The sequence below is a fragment of the Gorilla gorilla genome, chromosome 3 (assembly GCF_029281585.2).
Source record: "Gorilla gorilla gorilla isolate KB3781 chromosome 3, NHGRI_mGorGor1-v2.1_pri, whole genome shotgun sequence".
NCBI lineage: Eukaryota > Metazoa > Chordata > Mammalia > Primates > Hominidae > Gorilla > Gorilla gorilla.
In genome coordinates, this window is record NC_073227.2 from 158,999,232 (window position 1) to 159,018,564 (window position 19,333).

Genomic DNA, 19,333 nt, shown 5'->3' on the forward strand with positions numbered 1-19,333 from the left:
TGCCTTTGACACAGCAATTCTCTTCTAGCAATCTATTCTAAGAGAATAATTGGATATGTAAGGATTTATATATGAAATGTATAATCCAGAATTATTATTATTTTTGCACCAACCTAATACATTAAGAAACATTAGGAATGTTTTCAATGTCCAACAAGAAAATGAGCACAAGAATATTGGCACATCCCCACAAAGAAATATTATACTAGCATTAAAAATGTTCTTAACTAACATCTAGGTGATATAGGAAAATATAATAAAACGACATGAAATGAAGACGGTGAGACAGATCTATAGCACATAAGTAGAAAGAGCTGGAGTTGAGCTTGAGATGCAGCAAATCTAAATGGCAGGGCACACTTGGAAGAACCTTCTAGCTGTCAGGGATACAGCAGTAATGATACAGACAAAGCCCTGGCCTTGGGAATCAGACAATAAACAAACAAGTAAATACATTATATAACACCAAAGTTAGGAAGAAAAATGCACATTTACATTTATCTCAAGCAATATAATGCACTACATATATGCACACGCACACACAAACCGTGGGGGAAACAAAATATCAAAATAATAACAGTGAGTACTTTTATTTGATGTGATTAAGATATTACAGGTGATTTTTAATTTCATCATAATTTTTTGGCATTTTAAATTTGTTTATCTATTATTATTAAAAGAAAGGAGGAAATGCTATATACTGTTACTGAAAATACTTACCACAATCATAAAGTTTTACTTTGACTTCCAATAAGGTACAGAATACATATAAATTTTCCTTTCTTCATTTGACTAAATGGATCATCGACCACAACTACTGGGTAGAGATTTGTGTTCCCGTCATTTAAAAATAGAATAAACAATATGTGTCCATTATGAGAAATACTGAAACAGGATAATCAGGATATCCTGTGTTTCTAAGTGCGCATAGATCAGAGGCAGGGAGTGGAGGAGGCAGGGTTAAGCAGGGAGGGAATTCCACCCAGGTATTGCTATAGAAATGGCAACAATAGAGCAGAACTAGCACTATCTTTTAGAGAACAGGAAATACCTGCCCTGCCTAGTCACAGACTTGCATCATAAACTCAATGGTTTGAAAAGCACCTATGTATTCAAACTGAAGATTTCTCCCTTGCTGCAGTTCAGAGTCCACGTTGTGACTTGGCATAAACACAAACAATTCCGCAGCTCAGAGAAAGACATCATTGAGTTCAATTTCTAGTGGCTTTCCCCCAACATTTGCCACTTGATCACTTCTCCTTGGCAAGAGGACACTGCACTATGAGGATTAAATAGCTAAACACTTACATACATTTAAAACACATTTAACCTTTTTCCACAAGACCCAGAGCAGCTAGAGAATAGTACCTTAAAATCATGACCTGCACTTGCTGTCTATCTCCCTCATTTCTTTTTGTCATTTTCTGGCTGAAAACAAAGTTAATCTTGTTTTCTATTTCAATTTCTCTTTTACTTGCCTCAGGCCAGAATATAGAAAGTGAGACTTTGTTTGACAATATCAATAACAGAAAAATTAAATATTGCCTCCACACATGATATTTAACCTATTTTAAGAGCCAGTGCATCTGTAAAGATGTTAAAGACAATAAAAAGCAGCTATTTCCTTATAATATTCTAACATTTCAGCATTTCCTAATTGTAAACTTTCTATTTTAATCTTCTAACCAAATGACCTTCAGTAAACGACCTGAAATGGATTAACTTACTTCAACTAGCCTAGCACCCTCTTTCATTATCTATTTGACTAACAGCTTTAGAAAGTCAAACGCAGGCAAATTTTAATGCTCTTACACATTTTTAAAAGCAGTTTTGTTCTATTCTCAAATGACATAGAGGTCACTTCTAATGATTACATTTCCCCCAGCTAATTTCAAGGCTAAAATCTTGCCATAGCCATCTTTCTTAGATTTCTATTCAACAACACTAAGCATTTGGAAAGAGTACTAGAAAAGGATCAGGATTTTAACTTATAAATATAGACAAATTAATCCATCTCTGTGGCTTCTATTTCATTAGCTTCACAATAAAAGGGTTGTGAATTTTGATGGTTCCTCCCCTCCTAACTCTAACATCACAGGCCTTGATAATTTATTTTCTCAAGGTCAAATTAATTCTGGTTTTAATTATGACAATGAGTCCAATACACTAAGCCAAGTCAATGTGTGAATAGAAGAAGGTAACCAAGTAGAGAACTCTTTGTACACACGGTAATATGATAATTGAAACCATTTTGAAATTTAGAGACATTACTATAATAAATCCTTTGCTATCTATCTCTTAGAGAACGGCCATGACCATAGAATATCAGGGAGGAAGAAGAAATAGCATCATGAAAAGCCAATAGAAGAGATTCTTCGGAAGAGGTGGGACTTGGGATACCAAGAAAAGCATTGTGCGAGGGGCAGTCTCCCAGGACCTAGAAATGACTTTGCTCATAAAATCATACATTCTATTCTTTAATATCTCATTTTGTGTTATATGGCTATATATTATAAGCTCTAGTTTTTACATATTTTGGCCTATTTTAATGCTATGCCATGAACTTGATATCATGAACTATTTTTCATATAGTATTGTACAGCTTGATATATAAAACAGTGGCCTTTGTATTTGATCACTGCATTCTCAATAATATGTATCAGTATGGGTTATTGTTTAAGCTTTTGTCACAGAAAGATGTATTTCTTCCACTTCTATAATTTTAAGAGAAAGCATATAAGAAAGGGAAAGAAAGATAATATGGTACAGCACTAAATAGCCAGGAAAACCATGTGATTTAAAAAACTATGAGCCTGTCTCCTTAGAAAAACAATTATCAAAATATTATATGTTCTTGAAAAACAACCTCCAGCATTGGAGATTAGAAATGCTTCAACTCTGAGACTGAGATAATTGTCATTTCCCATGGCTGGGTGTTTCAAGTAAGAGTGTCTTTTCCCTCGTGAGAATGGGTTTTGTCAAAGCCAACAGTCAAGCAGTACAGAAGAAAAGAAACAGCTTCCCGATGTCCAGAAATCCTGATCAGATAGTCCCTATGGGTGACAAATGAACTAATGACATGATGTTTAATACCAATAAAAAGCAAACCATCTACCATTAAATAAGTATCTACTATGAGCAAAGCATTGTCAGACACAGCCATAAATTATATCTAATTCTCACAATGATCTTAAGGTAAGTATCTACTATGAGCAAAGCATTGTCAGACACAGCCATAAATTATATCTAATTCTCACAATGATCTTAAGGTAAGTATCTACTATGAGCAAAGCATTGTCAGACACAGCCATAAATTATATCTAATTCTCACAATGATCTTAAGGTAAGCATTAGAATACCCACTTAGTTGGGAAAAGGAATGAATTAATGCAGACTTTTGAAAGTTATGACAAGGATCACTCCCTCTCTTTCTTTATGTACGCAGCATATTAGAAATATATAAATGCAATCCTAACTAAATTATGGGGAATGTCTAATACTGAAATGTAGCAGACCCATCAGAAAAGATTCCTCTCATATAATTGCATCTATGGATACTTATGGGCAATCCCACATGTCTATGCTCTTGAGAAAAATAATGAATCACATAATAAAAGACTAATATAAACCTTCTGGACCACAGAGGCTACAGACCATTTTATATCTTCTGTGGGCATATATAATAAAAGTAGTAAATAGGATTAGGGATTCATCATTATACCACATTAATGGCGCCCTTAACAAGCATTTTTAAAATCTATATTTTTCCTGGTACACTCCATATATCACAAGACACTCTACTTAAGGTGATCCCTTAAGTAGAATTCAATTCTATAGGTTGGATATGATCCTAGATCTTCAGATGTAATAACTTCAGTTTCCATTTTGAAAGGGTGCCAATTTGGACTCATTTCCTCCATTTACCCATTCAAACTTTTTAACATTTTCTGAGACAACTAAGGAAACTTTGGTCCTGCCTAATCTCCTAACCATCATGGGATCTGGAAAATGGCCATAGCATCCCTTTCTCTTGATTCATGTTCTTGACACTTTTTCTTAAATGTCCCTAAGACAGATATTCTGTTTACATTTCCACCCTTCAGCCATGCTCCCATAGTGATGTACTCTCCTTGTCAAACTAGGTACTCGTGTGTCATCGACAAGAATCATAGAACATGCTAGAGTTGAAGGGAGACTCAGAATTTGCTACTCTACCATTTCTTTTTTGCAGCCGATAACCCAGAGGCTCAGAGAGGACAAAAGATGTAGCTAAGGACATAAAATCAAATATTTACAAAACAAGAGCTAAAACTGTAGCCACCTGACTCCAAGTGCAGAGCTACCTTCACAACACCAGTGTGATGCTCACTGTGCCTGGAAGTACCAGTTGTCCCCAGGCTGACTCATATCCTGCACTGGCATTGCTATTTTACTCTCTTCCTTATACCTGCCCTTCACTTAGAATACGAAATGAGTAAAATCAGATCTTTAATACACCTTATTTAAAATATTTAGAAACTCTGACCTAAGATTTCTATTTGACCTTACCACACTTATAAGAAAAAGGAAAATCTAACTAAGGACTTCGTTTACCTTAAAAGTATGTGACACCTTCTTCCCTTCCCACCCCAATAAAATAGGTCTGTGGTGTAAGGCATGCTTCCCTACATTTGTTCTCATATATTCAGTAATCTAAAAAGATAACTATAATATTTTAGAACTAGAAACACATTTAGGCAATAGTTTGTCATTTTTTCAACCTGAATATCCCCTAAACTGTGGCTAAACAACAATCCTTTTTATCTCTATTTAGAGAATTCCAATGCCTAACCAAATTCCCATTTCAATGCTTTTGAAATATAAATTTAATTTTAAAATGAACTATATTCTTATTTAATTAAATCCCATTTGTTCTTCCATTGTCAGGGAAAATAAATGATAGTATCTTTTTCATTAAAAAAAGATAGCTCTATATTTTTGCATAGTACGTAAACACTATGCTGATGCATCCTTTTTCTCTAAGCAGTTTAATCCATATCTTTGGACTTGGACAGTGTGGAGATTATGGTGCTGTTTGCCATAATTTCTGCCACATGATTTATCATATTGTCTGACTTTAGCAATGATGCAGGTGTATGAGGCAATTAACAGAGTTACTTGCTTTTATTAAAAATAAACATGCAAAATAAAACTAAAACATATCTTCATGGACTATAAATTTTTAAAAACTGCATATGTATCACAAGAGGAAAATCCACTAAAATTGTCATAAAGTTAATTGTCTCCAAGCACTGCTTCCCATAGATTCAAAACTTGCAACAGTTTTCCCACCCTCCATCCCACCATTGGCTACTGGATAAGATGCAAAATTCTTATAGTAGAGGCTAAGAGTTGCTGTATCCCCTTATCCACATCCTACTACTATCTTGATTTTGACTCCTCTTCACAATCCTTTCCTTTAGTCAAAACAGTCTTCATACTATTCCCTAAAACCAACAATTCTTCTATGGCTGTATATATGCTCACCCGCTGCCCGAGACATCTTCACTTCTCTGTTCTACTCTTCTAGGTTCTACTCTTCCTCCAACTTTCTCTTCCATAGCAAAATTACTTCCTTAGCCATTCACCTTGTACCCTCATGGATCAGCTTTGTTTTCTCAAAAACCAGCTGTCATGTTAGAAAGAGTATGAGCTCTAGAACCAGGCAAACATGGATTGCAATTCTGGTCTTCTCATTGGCTAACTACATGGGCATGAGAAATTACTTCACTACTCTGAACTTCAGCTTTCTACAGCGCAGAATGAAGATAATATACAACATGTTATTAAAAGTAATCTGAGGTGCTACTTTTACGCTGCAATCAATCTACTTGTCAGAAAGCAGATACTGTTTGTATTTTTAATAATGGGCTTATATTTTTAAATTAAGCAAAAATGCATAAAAATTATCTGGGAGTGAACTTGTATTTGTATTCTTCTGTTTTGTATCAACAGAATAGCTCCTTTTCTAGAAAAAGTAAAAATAAAATATTAAAATACATGATGCCAGCCACTCAGATCAAGATCTTGTTTGTCAGATTTCGTAAAGGAGTTTCTTGGTAAGATAGTAAACCTAAAAATAGGTGACTTCAGTAGAAACGCAAACAGTCCTTCCATTATATCAGCACAACCAGCCAACAGTGACGATGACAATAGGGGTGTGAGCATACAAATATTTGGTTAAGAAGAAAAAAAAAATCTGCCAGGAATTCATTCTGATTACGATGTGTGAGCATATTGTCACCTGAGGGAGGTTAGTAGACTATAAAATAAATAGCGATTCTCATCATCTTCTGAACCTTTTAACTACTAATAATTGGGTACTTTGCTGATGATGCAGAACAACTTTTCAAGCTGATTAATAGGTCATGTATGTGAAAAGGCACTCCCTGTTCATAAAACAATTATGCTAATCCTTTAATTTTTTCAAAGATTATAAAATATTCTAATCTTTGAAGAATATAGGTTTTGGTTGCAGATGGTGTTTGTATATTACTTGCAGAGCTCATTAACATTTTTGAATTTCACATATTTTATCCTCACAACCCCATGAGAACTATAATATAGGGATTATCATCTTCCATTTAAAACTGGTAAACAAAGATTCGGAAGCAATTTAGAGGTCTGTCCAAGGTCAAACAGCTAGTTAAAAAGAGACAGGATTAGAATTTTGATTTCCTGAACCAGTGCTATTTTCAAAGACTCAGCAAGTAGATGTTTCTATAGTTCATAGAAGTAAAGAAAATATTTTTTTCACTGGAAAGTCTCAACTTCATTTGGTTCATTTTAGATGTTTACATTGGTAATACAGTTTTAGCTTGTGCCTATCCAAATTCAAAAGTTGCTCATTTTCCTGAGTAGATCAATAATCTAAGTCAGTGTTTGAATGTGACTAGAATAAAGTTATCAAAATGATTTCAGTGCATGGTGTGTGTAAATATAATAACCTGAATGCATCTTGTCTCTACCCTTAGTGAACTACATGTGACATTATGCTATTTCAGTGAGAATCTTAAACAACATTGCATCTGCATGAATGCCCAGACAGCACCAGGCCTTGGGCTAGATTTTAGTTGTCTAAGAAGTTTTTCACCAAGTATGACACAGAATGTAAGCTTTATTTGTGAACCTCATTTTGGTCACAATCACCTAACTTTCAAATCCAGACATATAGAAAAGAACAAAGGTAGCTTATGTGCATAAATAAGAATATGAATGAGGGGTGCTATGTAAGTGTGGACTGAAAAGCTGGAGACAATATAATGGCTGACTTAATGCTTCTGATTATGGAAGGTATTTCTTTTCAGATAACAGGGTTCTAACTCTGGAATCTCTGATGTATTTTATTTAACTCTCATTTTGGTTGTTATCTATTGCAGTCAAAATATTTGACCCATCTTTTATGCCAGCTAACCAAAAATTTATCTAGGCTTGAAATAGTCATAGCAATTAGCAGGTTGCTAACCAGCATAAGGAAGTAAAAAAGGCTGATAGCCCAGTTCAAGGAAGTTATATTAACAGTGAGTTTCTCAATTTATCATACATGAATTATTGCTGTGTAAAGGTATTATAGAGAAGATCTCTGCATCTGGTTAAAAAGGATTAGATGGTCTTCAAGATCCCCTCTAATTTTGAAATTCTGTGATTCTATCATTCTACTCATCACACCACTTGTATTCTCTCTCTCTCTGTCTCTCTCTCTCCCTCTCCCTCTCTCTCCCTCCCTCCCTCTCTCTCAGCTAAAGGGAACAAAAAGATAGGATAAAATTAAACCAGCCACTGTTGTTGCTCCTAAAACAAGAGTTTATTGTTCTCAAAATATAAAACTCAATGAGATTTATATATATATGGCCTCAAAAGATTTATATATATTGCCTCAAAATATAAAACTCAATGAGATTAAAATTAGAACTTTCAAACAACTATTATGAAAGAAAGTAAAGCATTGCCCTTCAAATTTTGCCTCATAGTGGAATTGGAATCCTTACAATTAAAAAAAGAAAGAAAGAAAAGCTAAATGGCTTCCACAAAGCACTTGAAGGATTAATATCTGTCTTCTTTGATTACCCCATGATAAAATATTATAATATAATCCTATAATTTCTGCACCACTTATTTGACACTTCAGCCTGATATGAACAAACTATCTTTGGGCAAAATGTATTTTTTATGCATATGTGATGCCGAGAAATGCAAGAACTTTGATCCCAAGGTACATCAACCACATGTCCTATTAGTGAGAAATTTTTAGAGTGAACAAAAGCAAGGAAGAGCAATTTGGTGACCTTGTTCTTTGAACACAGAATCATCTCTTCTCTGTGACATCTGGCCAAATACTGATCTTTTGTCTGCCTCAGTGGCTCAACTAGCACAATTCTATTTCTACTGTGAAACATATTTAAAAATGGATTCACCAAGCTTTATGTATATTTTCTAAAGAAAAGCAAAAAAAAAAAAAAAAAACCCCAGAGGGATTCTAATTTAGGTATCAATTATTTCAACAATTGAAGAAAAGCAGTGTCACATTTTAAGATAATTCTAATGATGTCATATTGTCATTAGTAAAGAGATGCCTCATTTTGCCACAGGGAATATGTTTATAAACTTGTAAATAAATTAATACATATCTTAAAAACATATAACTTGAGTATTTGTAGTAGAAACTTTGGAAATATTCTTTAAAATAATATTTAATGTTGTCTAAGAATGTAGATAACATTGACTTGTAATAAAAAGATTACAGAATACAATATTGCTGTAATCTGCACATATACAGTTACAATATTATATGTTATTTTCTAGCGACTATTAAGTTAGAAAACTAAATGCATATAAAGAGGAATATTTGTCTCTCATGGAAAGATGCATTCTTGGCTAGGTGTGGTGGCTCACGCCTGTAATCCCAGCACTTTGGGAGGCTGAGGCAGGTGGATCACTTGAGATCAGGAGTTCAACAACAGCCTGATCAACACGGTGAAACCCCATTTCTACTAAAAATACAAAAATTAGCTGGGCATAGTGGCACATGCTTGTAATTCCAGCTACTTGGGAGGCTGAGGCATGAGAATCACTTGAACCTGGGAGGTGGAGTTGCCGTGAGCCAAGATCACATCACCGCACTCCAGCCTGGGCAGCAGAGTGAGACTCCGTCTCAAAAAATAAAAAGAGAAGGAAAGCAAGCTGCATTCCTAAGTTGTCAAAATGCAAGATAAAAGGCTTCAATTAACCTTCATTCTTTAGTCATGTAACTTTGCTACAACACATTTGGGCAAGATATTTTGCCTATTTTGTTTTCTTATGTTTTTTACTCAGGTAACAGTTATAAAACTGTCCTACAAGCAATAGGCCTTATAAAACAGTATTGTAAAGAATTACACAGTCAATAAGGAATTAATACAGATACACTAAGAATTTAAGACGGCAGCATCTGAACTGAATGCAAATAACATGATTGTGGACCATTTGTAGACCAATCTGGTTGATCACACTGCCTTAAAGGTCTTTGGGCATTTTTCCCAAACCAAGTTTCACTTCTTCGAAGTTTTCATTGGTACAAGGTGTGATGACTTTGAGGCATCAATTAATATAAATTGGAAGTAGGCAAAGTATTAATTAAACATGACACTCTGATTATTTAAACCTTCTATTAAAGTTGATTATTCAGAGCGTGTTGATAGCCTGTTTTTCAAAAATGACTGATGATATCAAGGTTTACTGACTTCCTCTAAGTCTACTATTTCCAGCTCTTCAAAACAGAAGGAATAAATGAAGTGAGAAGAACACTGGAATAAGGCTAATAGACAAAGTGGCTAATCTCAGACCCCCAAGGTCAAAGAAAAGCAATTCATTTCTTGGCTTTCATCAACACAAGATATGATTTATCAATCTAAGAGCAGGATTACAAACATTATACATCTCAATGATATGTTCTTTGCACTGTGTAACTTTTTGAACAATGACAGATTGCATAGTCACCACAAAAGTCATGTCATAAGGCAAAATTCATTACACTTGCACAAGCACTAGGATTTTTAAAACAAATGTACACAGTAGCAATTATTACTACTATATATATGCCATTTTGGGGGGGAAAGCCTTTTAAAATTCAGTTATTCCTTGGGATTCTATCATCTTCATGGTCCAAACTTGGGATATTCATGTCCCTCAAAATACAATCCTTACTCTAATATATTAATTTGTGGAGTCAGCCATAATGTTATAGATAATTGGTAAAGGCAGTACTCTTATGTTATTATAAAAGTTCAATAGCAATTGTTGTATTTGAAAGATTGCTACTTCCATAAATTCAAAGCTATTCTTGGAGAAGAAAACATTGTAAGAAAGATCATGGCAAAATTTCTTAACATTATAAATGTAATCACACAAACAGGAATTTTGCCCACCTTTGTCTCTCATTCGATACAACACTTAAGGAACTGTCCTATACCACCTATTTATAATAGCAGCTCAAAAGTTATTTCTTGGAGTAATGGTAGATAATTTGAAAGATGTCTCAAAATGAAATTACACCTAAAGTGTAGTCAATTGAGATCATGGAAACTTACTCTGCATTCTATATATTTTAATACACATTGGTATTTTCACTAATCTAAATTAATTATCATCTTTCTATTAGGTCACAAATTTAGGAAAATTTTATTGTCTAGGTGGAGGAAGACCATAAAAGGTGTTGTATCTTCAGCAGATGATTCATTTCACCAGCTGCCAGAAAGTTGCATGTTGCAGCACACCTGGACACATGCATCCATGACTGATTGGGAAACACGTTTATCTTGGCACATCACAAAGAAGATGGAATCATAATTATTCTCCCTTGTAACTAAAGGTATTTTGAAGCTGTATCTACCTAAAAAATAATGCAAATTACACATCTGGGCTAAGTCCACATAATTTTACCATCTGTGTTTGATATTCACCCATAAATATTTCTGGAAGCATTTTCTGTGTTTAAAACAACTTCAGTAAAGTTTCAAGATACAAAAATCAATGTACAAAAATCACTAGCATATCTAAACACTGATAACATTCAAGCTGAGGGCCAAATCAAGAATGCAATCCCATTTACAACAGCCACACAAACGACAACAAAAAATACCTAGAAATACATCTAACCAAGGAAGTGAAAGATCTCTGCAAGGAGAACTATAAAACATTGTTGGAAGAAAACATAGATAACACAAACAAATGAAAAAATGTTTCATGCTTATGGATTAAAAGACTCAATCTCATTAAAATGGCAGTACTGCCCAAAGCAATATACAGGTTCAATGCTATTCCTATCAAACTACCAATACCATTGTTCACATAATTAGATAAAACTATTCTAAAACGCATATGAAACCAAAAAAGAGCCTAAATAGGCAAAGCAACCCCAAACAAAAAGAACAAAGCCAGAGGCATCATATTACTTGACCTCAAACCATACTACAGGGTTACAGTAACCCAAACAGAATGATACAGGTACAAAAGCAGACAAATAGACTAATGGAACAGGTTAAAGAACCCAGAAATAAAGTCACACACCTACAACCATATGATCTCCAACAAAGTCAACAACAATAAGCAACAAGGAAAGGATTCCCTATTCAATAAATGGTATACTTGGATAACCAGCCAGCCTTATGCAGAAGGATGAAACTGGACCCCTATCTTTGATCACATACAAAACTTAACAAGATGAATTAAATATTTCAATGTAAAACCTCAAACTCTAAAAACCCAAGAAGAAAACCTAAGAAGTACCACTACGGACATTGGCCTTGGGAGAGAATTTATGACTAAGTTCTCAGAAGCAATTGCAACAAAAACAAAAATTGACAAGTGGGACCTCATTAAACTAAAGAGCTTCTGCATAGGAAAAGAAACTATCAACAGAGTAAACAGACAACCTACAGAATTAAAGAAATTACTCACAAACTATGCATCTGACAAAAGTTTAATATCCAAAATCTATAAAGAACTTAAACAATTCAACAAGCAAAAACCAAATAATCCTATTGAAAAGTGGATGAAAGACATGAAGAGACACTTCTCAAAAGAAGACATACAAATGGCTAGCAAACATATGAAAAAATGTTCAACATCACTAATCATCAGAAAAATGCAAGTCAAAACTACAATGAGATAGCATCTTGCATCAGTCAGAAGGGCTATTATTAGAAAGTCAAAAAATAACAGATGTTGGCAAGGCTGTGGAGAAAAGGGAATGCTTATACACTGTTGGTGGGAATGTAAATTAGTTCAGCCTCTGTGGAAAGAAGTTGGGAGATTTTTCAAAGAACTTATAGCAGAACTACTATTTGACTCAGCAATTCCATTATTGGGTATATATCCAAAGGAAAATAAGTAATTCTATGAAAAAGACACATGCACTCATAAGTTTATTGCAGCACTATTCACAATAGCAAAGACATGGAATCAACTTAAGTGCCCATCAAAAGTGGGTTGGATAAAGAAAATGTAGTACATATACATGTACTATGCAGCCATAAAAAAGAATGATATCATGTCCTTTACAGCAACATGGATGCAGCTGGTGGCCATTATCCTATGCAAATTAACAGAGAAACAGAAAACCAAATACTGCATGTTCTCACTTATAATTGGGAGGTAAACATTGGGTACTCATGAACACATACACGGGAACAATAAATACTGGGGACTACTAGAGTAAGGAGGTCAAGAGGGGGGCAAAAGCTGAAAAACTACCTACGGGGTACTATGCCCCATACCCAATACTAACAGGATAATTCATACCCCAAACCTCAGCATCATGCAATATATCCATATAACAAATAAAAAAAACTTTTATTTTAAATTCAGGGGCCACACATGTACCCCCTGAATCTAAAATTCACTGTTAGTGGGAATGTAAATTAGTACAGACAATATGGAGAACAATATGGAGGCTCTCAAATCACTAAAAATAGAACTTCCATATGATCCAGCAATCCTACTGCTGGGTATATATCCAGAAGAAAGGAAATCGGTATACTGAAGAGATATCTGCATTCTCATGTTTATTGCAGCACTATTCAAAATAGCCAAAATATGGACTCAATCTAAGAGTCCATCCATGGATAAGTGGATACAGAAAATATATATAAACACACACTAGAATACTATTCATTCAATAAAAGAATGAAATCCTCAGTTATTTGAAGCAACATAGATTAACCTGGAGGACATTATATTAAGCGAAGTAAGCCATGCACAGAAAGACAAATATTGTATGTTTTCACTCACGTGTGAGCTAAAAAAAAGTTGACCCTATGGAGGTAGAGTAAAATGATGGTTACCTAGGTTATAAAGTAGAAGGAGAAAGTAATGAAGATAAGTTGGTTATTGAAAACAAAAATGCAGTTAGATAAAACATGTTCTAGTGTTTAGTGGCATAGTAAAGTAACCGTAGTTATCAAAAACATAGTATATTTTAAATTAGCTAAAACAGAAATTTGGAATATTCTCAACACAAAAAAAGATACATGTTTGAGGTGATGAGTACCCAATTATCCTGATTTGATCATTACACATCATATGCATGCATCAAGATAGCATAGATATCCCATAAAGATATTTTATGGATCAAGAATGCATAATAGAGATCAAAAATGCATATGAGGTTTGACACTAAAAGTTTAGAGAGTAAGCTTCAAAATGGTGTAATTTTTCACATTTCTTTCAAAAGCTCTGAAGAAAAATAATTGCTTGGAATATTGAATTCTAGAAAACACTATTCTGTGAATAACATTTACCTTGCTCTAATAAAGTATATAGCAATAATAGTAGTAATGACAACCAAACAATTATGTAGAAATTAAAAAGTGACAGTCACTAATCTAAAGCACTTTATGCATATTAATTCATCAACACAACCCAGTGAAGTATGTGTTATTATTATTTCCATTTTTGAGATAAGGGAAATTCTTTGCAACAGAAAAAAAAAACACTGAATCAATACATCACCATCACTGTTCCTTAGTATCTGTGTGCACTAAATCATGGACATTATCAGTGGTGTGCAACTAAGGCCCTTCAATTAAAGAAGAGAAGGAGACAATCCTTAATTGGAACACAGTTTAGTGGAATACATCAGAAATTTGGGTTGAGGTAATAACGGCATAAGTAGCTTCAAGATATGCTTAATATACACAATAGTATTACTGTATATGTGTGAAACAAAAATCACACTTAAACTGTTAAATAATATTAAAGATAATATGAATTATATCTACACCACTGATGAATCATATAATAAATGTTATGTTATAGGTCTTGTCTGCAACCCTACAATTTGCCATTTGCTTATAAAAATATTCTCATGTTAAATTCTAGTAATTGATGTCTTTAAAATGTCTTTAGACTTAACATACATAGTTACGAACCATAGTAATTTATTTCCCGTAATAGAAATTCAATACATATTTTACATTATATCCAGTAATAACTGTCTTTTCTCTATGCTGCTGCTTACATACAAGTTATTCTCAAAAACTAAAAAGGCAGGCCAACCTATTTGTCTCTGTAATCAATGGGTTTACAGTCATAAGGTAGCTTGTCATTTCCAAGTAATGCTTAGAAAGAACTAGCTCTTGGTTCTTTCCTACAATGTATGTGTTATCGACCTACAATTCCAGTTATAGATATGACAATATTGGCATAAATTGGTCATATTTCTTAATAAAATGGCCTTTCACATGTTTAAATTACATATTGATTTGCATAGCAGTTGAATCAGATACCAATTGCTGGCTTATGTGTTCTAAACTCTGACATTCCTGGTACTTGGCCAGATCTCATCAGTTTACCATTTCCCAAGATACCAGGTGCCAGAATTTCTTAGTCTATCTTAGTGTGAATTGTCAACCCTTAGGTATATTCTTTGATGTCCAGGCTATTTCATACTGATGCACCTTTGTACTTGTTCTTTTTCCTAGAAATCAGTGTGTGTTTGTTTGTGTTTGTGTTTCTCCTCTCTCTCTCTCTCTCTCTCTATCTCTCTCTCTCTCTCCTCCCATACCCCTCTTCTCTCTCATTTATATTTACCTAAGGAACACCTACTCATCATTTGAGACACTATTATAAACAACATCTCCCTAGATACACAAGTATTTCCTTCTTTCCTTTTTGCCAAGCTGGATAAATAATCTATTTTGGTACCAATCACACTGTTACATGTGTTTGTTTACACATTTGACTCATTGACTAGTCAATAAAATACTTCAAGACAAGTCTTATGCATCATGAAAGCTGTTCCCAGCACAATGATTGGAACATAGCAGATGTTCAATAAAGTAAAGTGAATTAAATAACTTTATAATTTAGTCTACATTTTATACTATACTATAGTTCCTACATTTTCCCTCTTTTGCCCATGAATTATTTTTTCCTGTAGCAAATCCAATGTTTATGAACAAATTATAAGAATAATTCATTTTTCCCTAAGTTAGTTCATTTTGAAAATATTACATAAATCACCATCAAATCATCTACTTATCAAGTTGTTACCTAGAAAGAAAGAGTAAAACTTATCCAGCTCCCCAAATGTATAAGGTCCTATAACATTCTGCAGGTATTTCTAGGCTTTTTTAACTAATCGTCTATTAATTACATTACTCACTTTAAGTCGATAGTTATGAAAAAAGATTACAAGAATTGTTAGAAATAATTAACTTTTTGAGTTCAAGCTATCCCATGGGTAGTTTAGAGTCCGTATTAAGTTATATGTATGTGTTTATATGGGATAGACTACCTAAAATATAACTTTATTATTTCCTATTTTCAGGTTAAAAGACAACTTAGTATTGAATGTAGACTATATAATTAAGCTATTTTTATATAATTATAAATATAATTATGTATATAATTTATGATAAAGTCAAATAAATCTTATCTGTCTAAGAGAATTATAGTGATGATGATGACGATGTTAAGGTTGACTAGCCCACACTGAATTCCTTCTTCAAGTCTGCTTTTTAAACTATGTAATCTTAAATTTTGTTCTTCATAAAAATTTCAGGGTACATCTGGCTACTTACTTTTCAGGGTTTTCTACTTCTTCAGTAACAAAGTTGAGGTAAAACCTAAAAATAGATAAATAAATTATAAACTATTAATATATTTTACCATTATCCAAAGTCTCAAATTTTAAATATTTAACATTGAACCCAGAATTATGAAAACTATAACAATACTTATAGTAAGATGAAAATATCTAACAACTAAATACTCCCATAAATCATTTTTCTATTAAGCCATATTTGCGGAGTTTTTATCATGTGTCAGAAATATACAAGTGGTAAGCCCATAGTCTCAAGGAGCTCATAGTTCATAGAATGTCCCACAGAATAGTGTGATATAGTGCAGGTCCAATACTGGAGCAAGCACGTGGGAGCCAGACGGCAGGTCTAGCCCAACCTGGTAGGTCAAAGGGCGTTTTCTAGAGGAGGCATCACCCAACTTGAACCTTTAAGAATTGCTTTATCTTACCCTGGTGAGGTGGTGTGAGGCCACTCCAGACTGAGAATAGCACATGAGCACAAAAGTGTGGCAGAGGGGTTAGGCACAGGAAAATGAGCACCCGTACACTGCAGTACAAGTGTGACAGAGGGATTACTATAGAAAGAGCCAAACATATGAAGGCAAAGACTTTTCTACCTTTTCCTTTTATATGCTTAGAACATTTTTGTGAAATAAAAAAATCATATATTCAATATAATCTTCCGTTATCTTATTATTATTAAAAGTAACCTTTTACATAGGTATGCAGGAGCACAGATTCATAGGTACAAATTCTCTAAAATCTAAAATCAAGTGGCTGGAATATAAGTCCATCAGCTCTTAATATACTTTAAGTATCTCACCAGCTAAAACAAAGATGAAGAAACCTGTCTTGCTCCATCTTTACAAAACCATCTAAATTCACAAGTAGTCAGTTGATGTTCAAGGTTAAAGTGTCTACAATTTTAAGGACTGTTTTAAGTAGAAATAATTGAGGAGCTGACAGAACAGTAGCGGTAACGGTGATCTAAAAAGTCAGCAACCAAAGATTTTTCTAATGACTAGAAAATAAGTTTCTATAAATAGAGATTGTAGTTACACCATGAAAGCAAGCAACAATCGGTACTTATATCTGGAATATGCACTCCAAGAGGGGTTTGATGTGTTTGCTATAAGCCTGAGGCAATGGGAAGTAGGGAAAGAAAAAAGAAAAAAAAACACATGCACACTAAAAAACAAACACCACCACCAATGAAAAATCACACACCCCAAGAAATATTTTTAGGCTTCTCCTGTCAAAAATAGCCAGTTCCTTCTTAACAGTTGTTTTAGAAAGTAATCTTTTCCCACAATGTTAAAGCAAGAAAGAAAATATTTATGAAAAATAGAACACAATTTCAAATATTTGCCACAGCTCCAGGGAGTAGAGAAAAGGAAAGGGCTTGGAGCAGGATGGTGAGTAGGAAGGAGAAAGCTTCTTTAGTCCAAACATTCACACATCCTGTGGGAAATCCACCTTTATGTTCTAGTCTCCAGGAATGAGTCCATGATATTCTCTTTGGTTTACAACACTTCAAGGACCCTAGCGAATGCTCATAAGATCTATTATTGTTCCAGCTTTTCCATGATTGTGCATAAAAGGTACTGCAATGCTAGCAATGCATTCCAATACCCAACTATGTGAATTATTTTTAAAAGAAGCTTATTCTTTAGATTAGATTTGACACAATAGTACAAAATAATCCCAGCAAGTGCTTTAGAAAGACTAAATCCATTGAGGATAGGATTTAAAAGGAAGAGAAAAAGACACTAAAAACGATTTTCTATCACACAATTGAAAAAAAAGAAAACCCTACCAAGCAATGTTTAGCTTTGGATCAGGATATGGGACTGAGTTCCCCAGGGCCACAAGGGGGACTGGCAGATGTATTTCTCTGAACGCAGACATGGCAATGTTATTAACATTGTTCTGACCCAACTGTGTGACCTGACTGGGTTAATGATTTCTTTTCCCCTACTCAAGTTTCTGTGAAGTAGCTTTATCATTCTAGAAAGTTTCAGCATTCCTCAGAGACAAAAACCTCCTCTATTCATATCCCCACCCTGGGCTTGGTGGTATCTTTTTCCTTGCTAGCAGAGCAAGGTCTCCAGGACAACAATGGTCTTGCAGCTTTTACTTACAGGCTAACAGGCTGGGCGGTAAGCTCTGATGACAATAGCTGTTTTGCTTCTGACTTACTCATTTTCTATGCCCTTTTATTAGGGGGGTATCAAACATTGTCATAGCAGCAGCATAGAGAGTGGAGAATCATTTACACTTCCCCACTGATAATTCTACAACCCAGTCTTGTAATTATATCTTGAAAGCGAGAGAAAGGTCAGAAAGGCGAGATCACATTTGGCAAGTGAATAAATGCCCCTCTCTTTGGAATTCTTTTAGCCTCCATCTTGTTTCATTTACATCCAGATAATAACTTTTCCTCTAGAACCCCACACCAACAGACTATATTTTTTCTAAACACAGCTTCCTTTTTCTAAGACTGATGACCATAGATTAACAGCCAGATTATTTCTGCATCTTCACAAAGCAGCATTCAGGTAGCACAACAACCTGTTATAGAAACACGGTTACTTATCTGTCCCCTACATAAGCCACTTGTATCAGATAACATTCCATTTTAAATCCTGGACTTATTTTCCAATACTGTGATTGAACCCTCAAGGATATAAAGAAATCAATGGCTTTTGGTCTTTCAAATAGGGAGTAGACATAAGGATTATATGGGTAAAAGTATTAAAAAGGATTCATGTAAACCCCTTTTACCTTGTAATCAGAGAAACATTTTGGGGTCAGCATCAATAAAGTTAAGTATTAATACAATAATTCAAAATGAAAAGGGTCTTCATCCATGGAGAAAATCATCAGCCCTCAAAAGCCTACATAAGTGGAGAAATTTTGCTCTACATAAAGCAAGTGACCTGAATTTTTAGTTCTGGGTATTCGAAAAGTGAGGAGGGTAAAAGAATATTTTAAGATTGCATGGGAACAGATCTATCGTACTCTCAGGCAAAAGAAATTTCATTCAACAGAATTAATCAAACCTCCCTTGTGACTATCTTCACATTCCACACTCGTGATTGTGTATTGCCCGGCTCCCAACACTTGGCTGTAGCTGAAAGCTTTCTCTACCTCCCCGCTTTGCTCTGGTGTCTCCCAGTGACGCTCCCAGTAGCTTGGCTTCAGCCCCGGAGCACAGAGCTCTGATCCAGGCTG

At 34.4% G+C, this 19,333-nt stretch overlaps 1 protein-coding gene across 1 annotated transcript in view; it reads right to left on the minus strand.

Annotated features, from left to right (window-relative positions):
• The window catches only part of SLC7A11 (solute carrier family 7 member 11), a 78,495-nt gene that overhangs the window by 34,385 nt on the left and 24,777 nt on the right, over nucleotides 1-19,333 (minus strand). Inside the window, exon 6 of the mRNA XM_004040391.4 lies at nucleotides 16,098-16,142. Within this exon, the coding sequence (XP_004040439.1) occupies nucleotides 16,098-16,142 (45 nt within the window). The remainder of the gene's footprint in view (nucleotides 1-16,097; nucleotides 16,143-19,333) is intronic.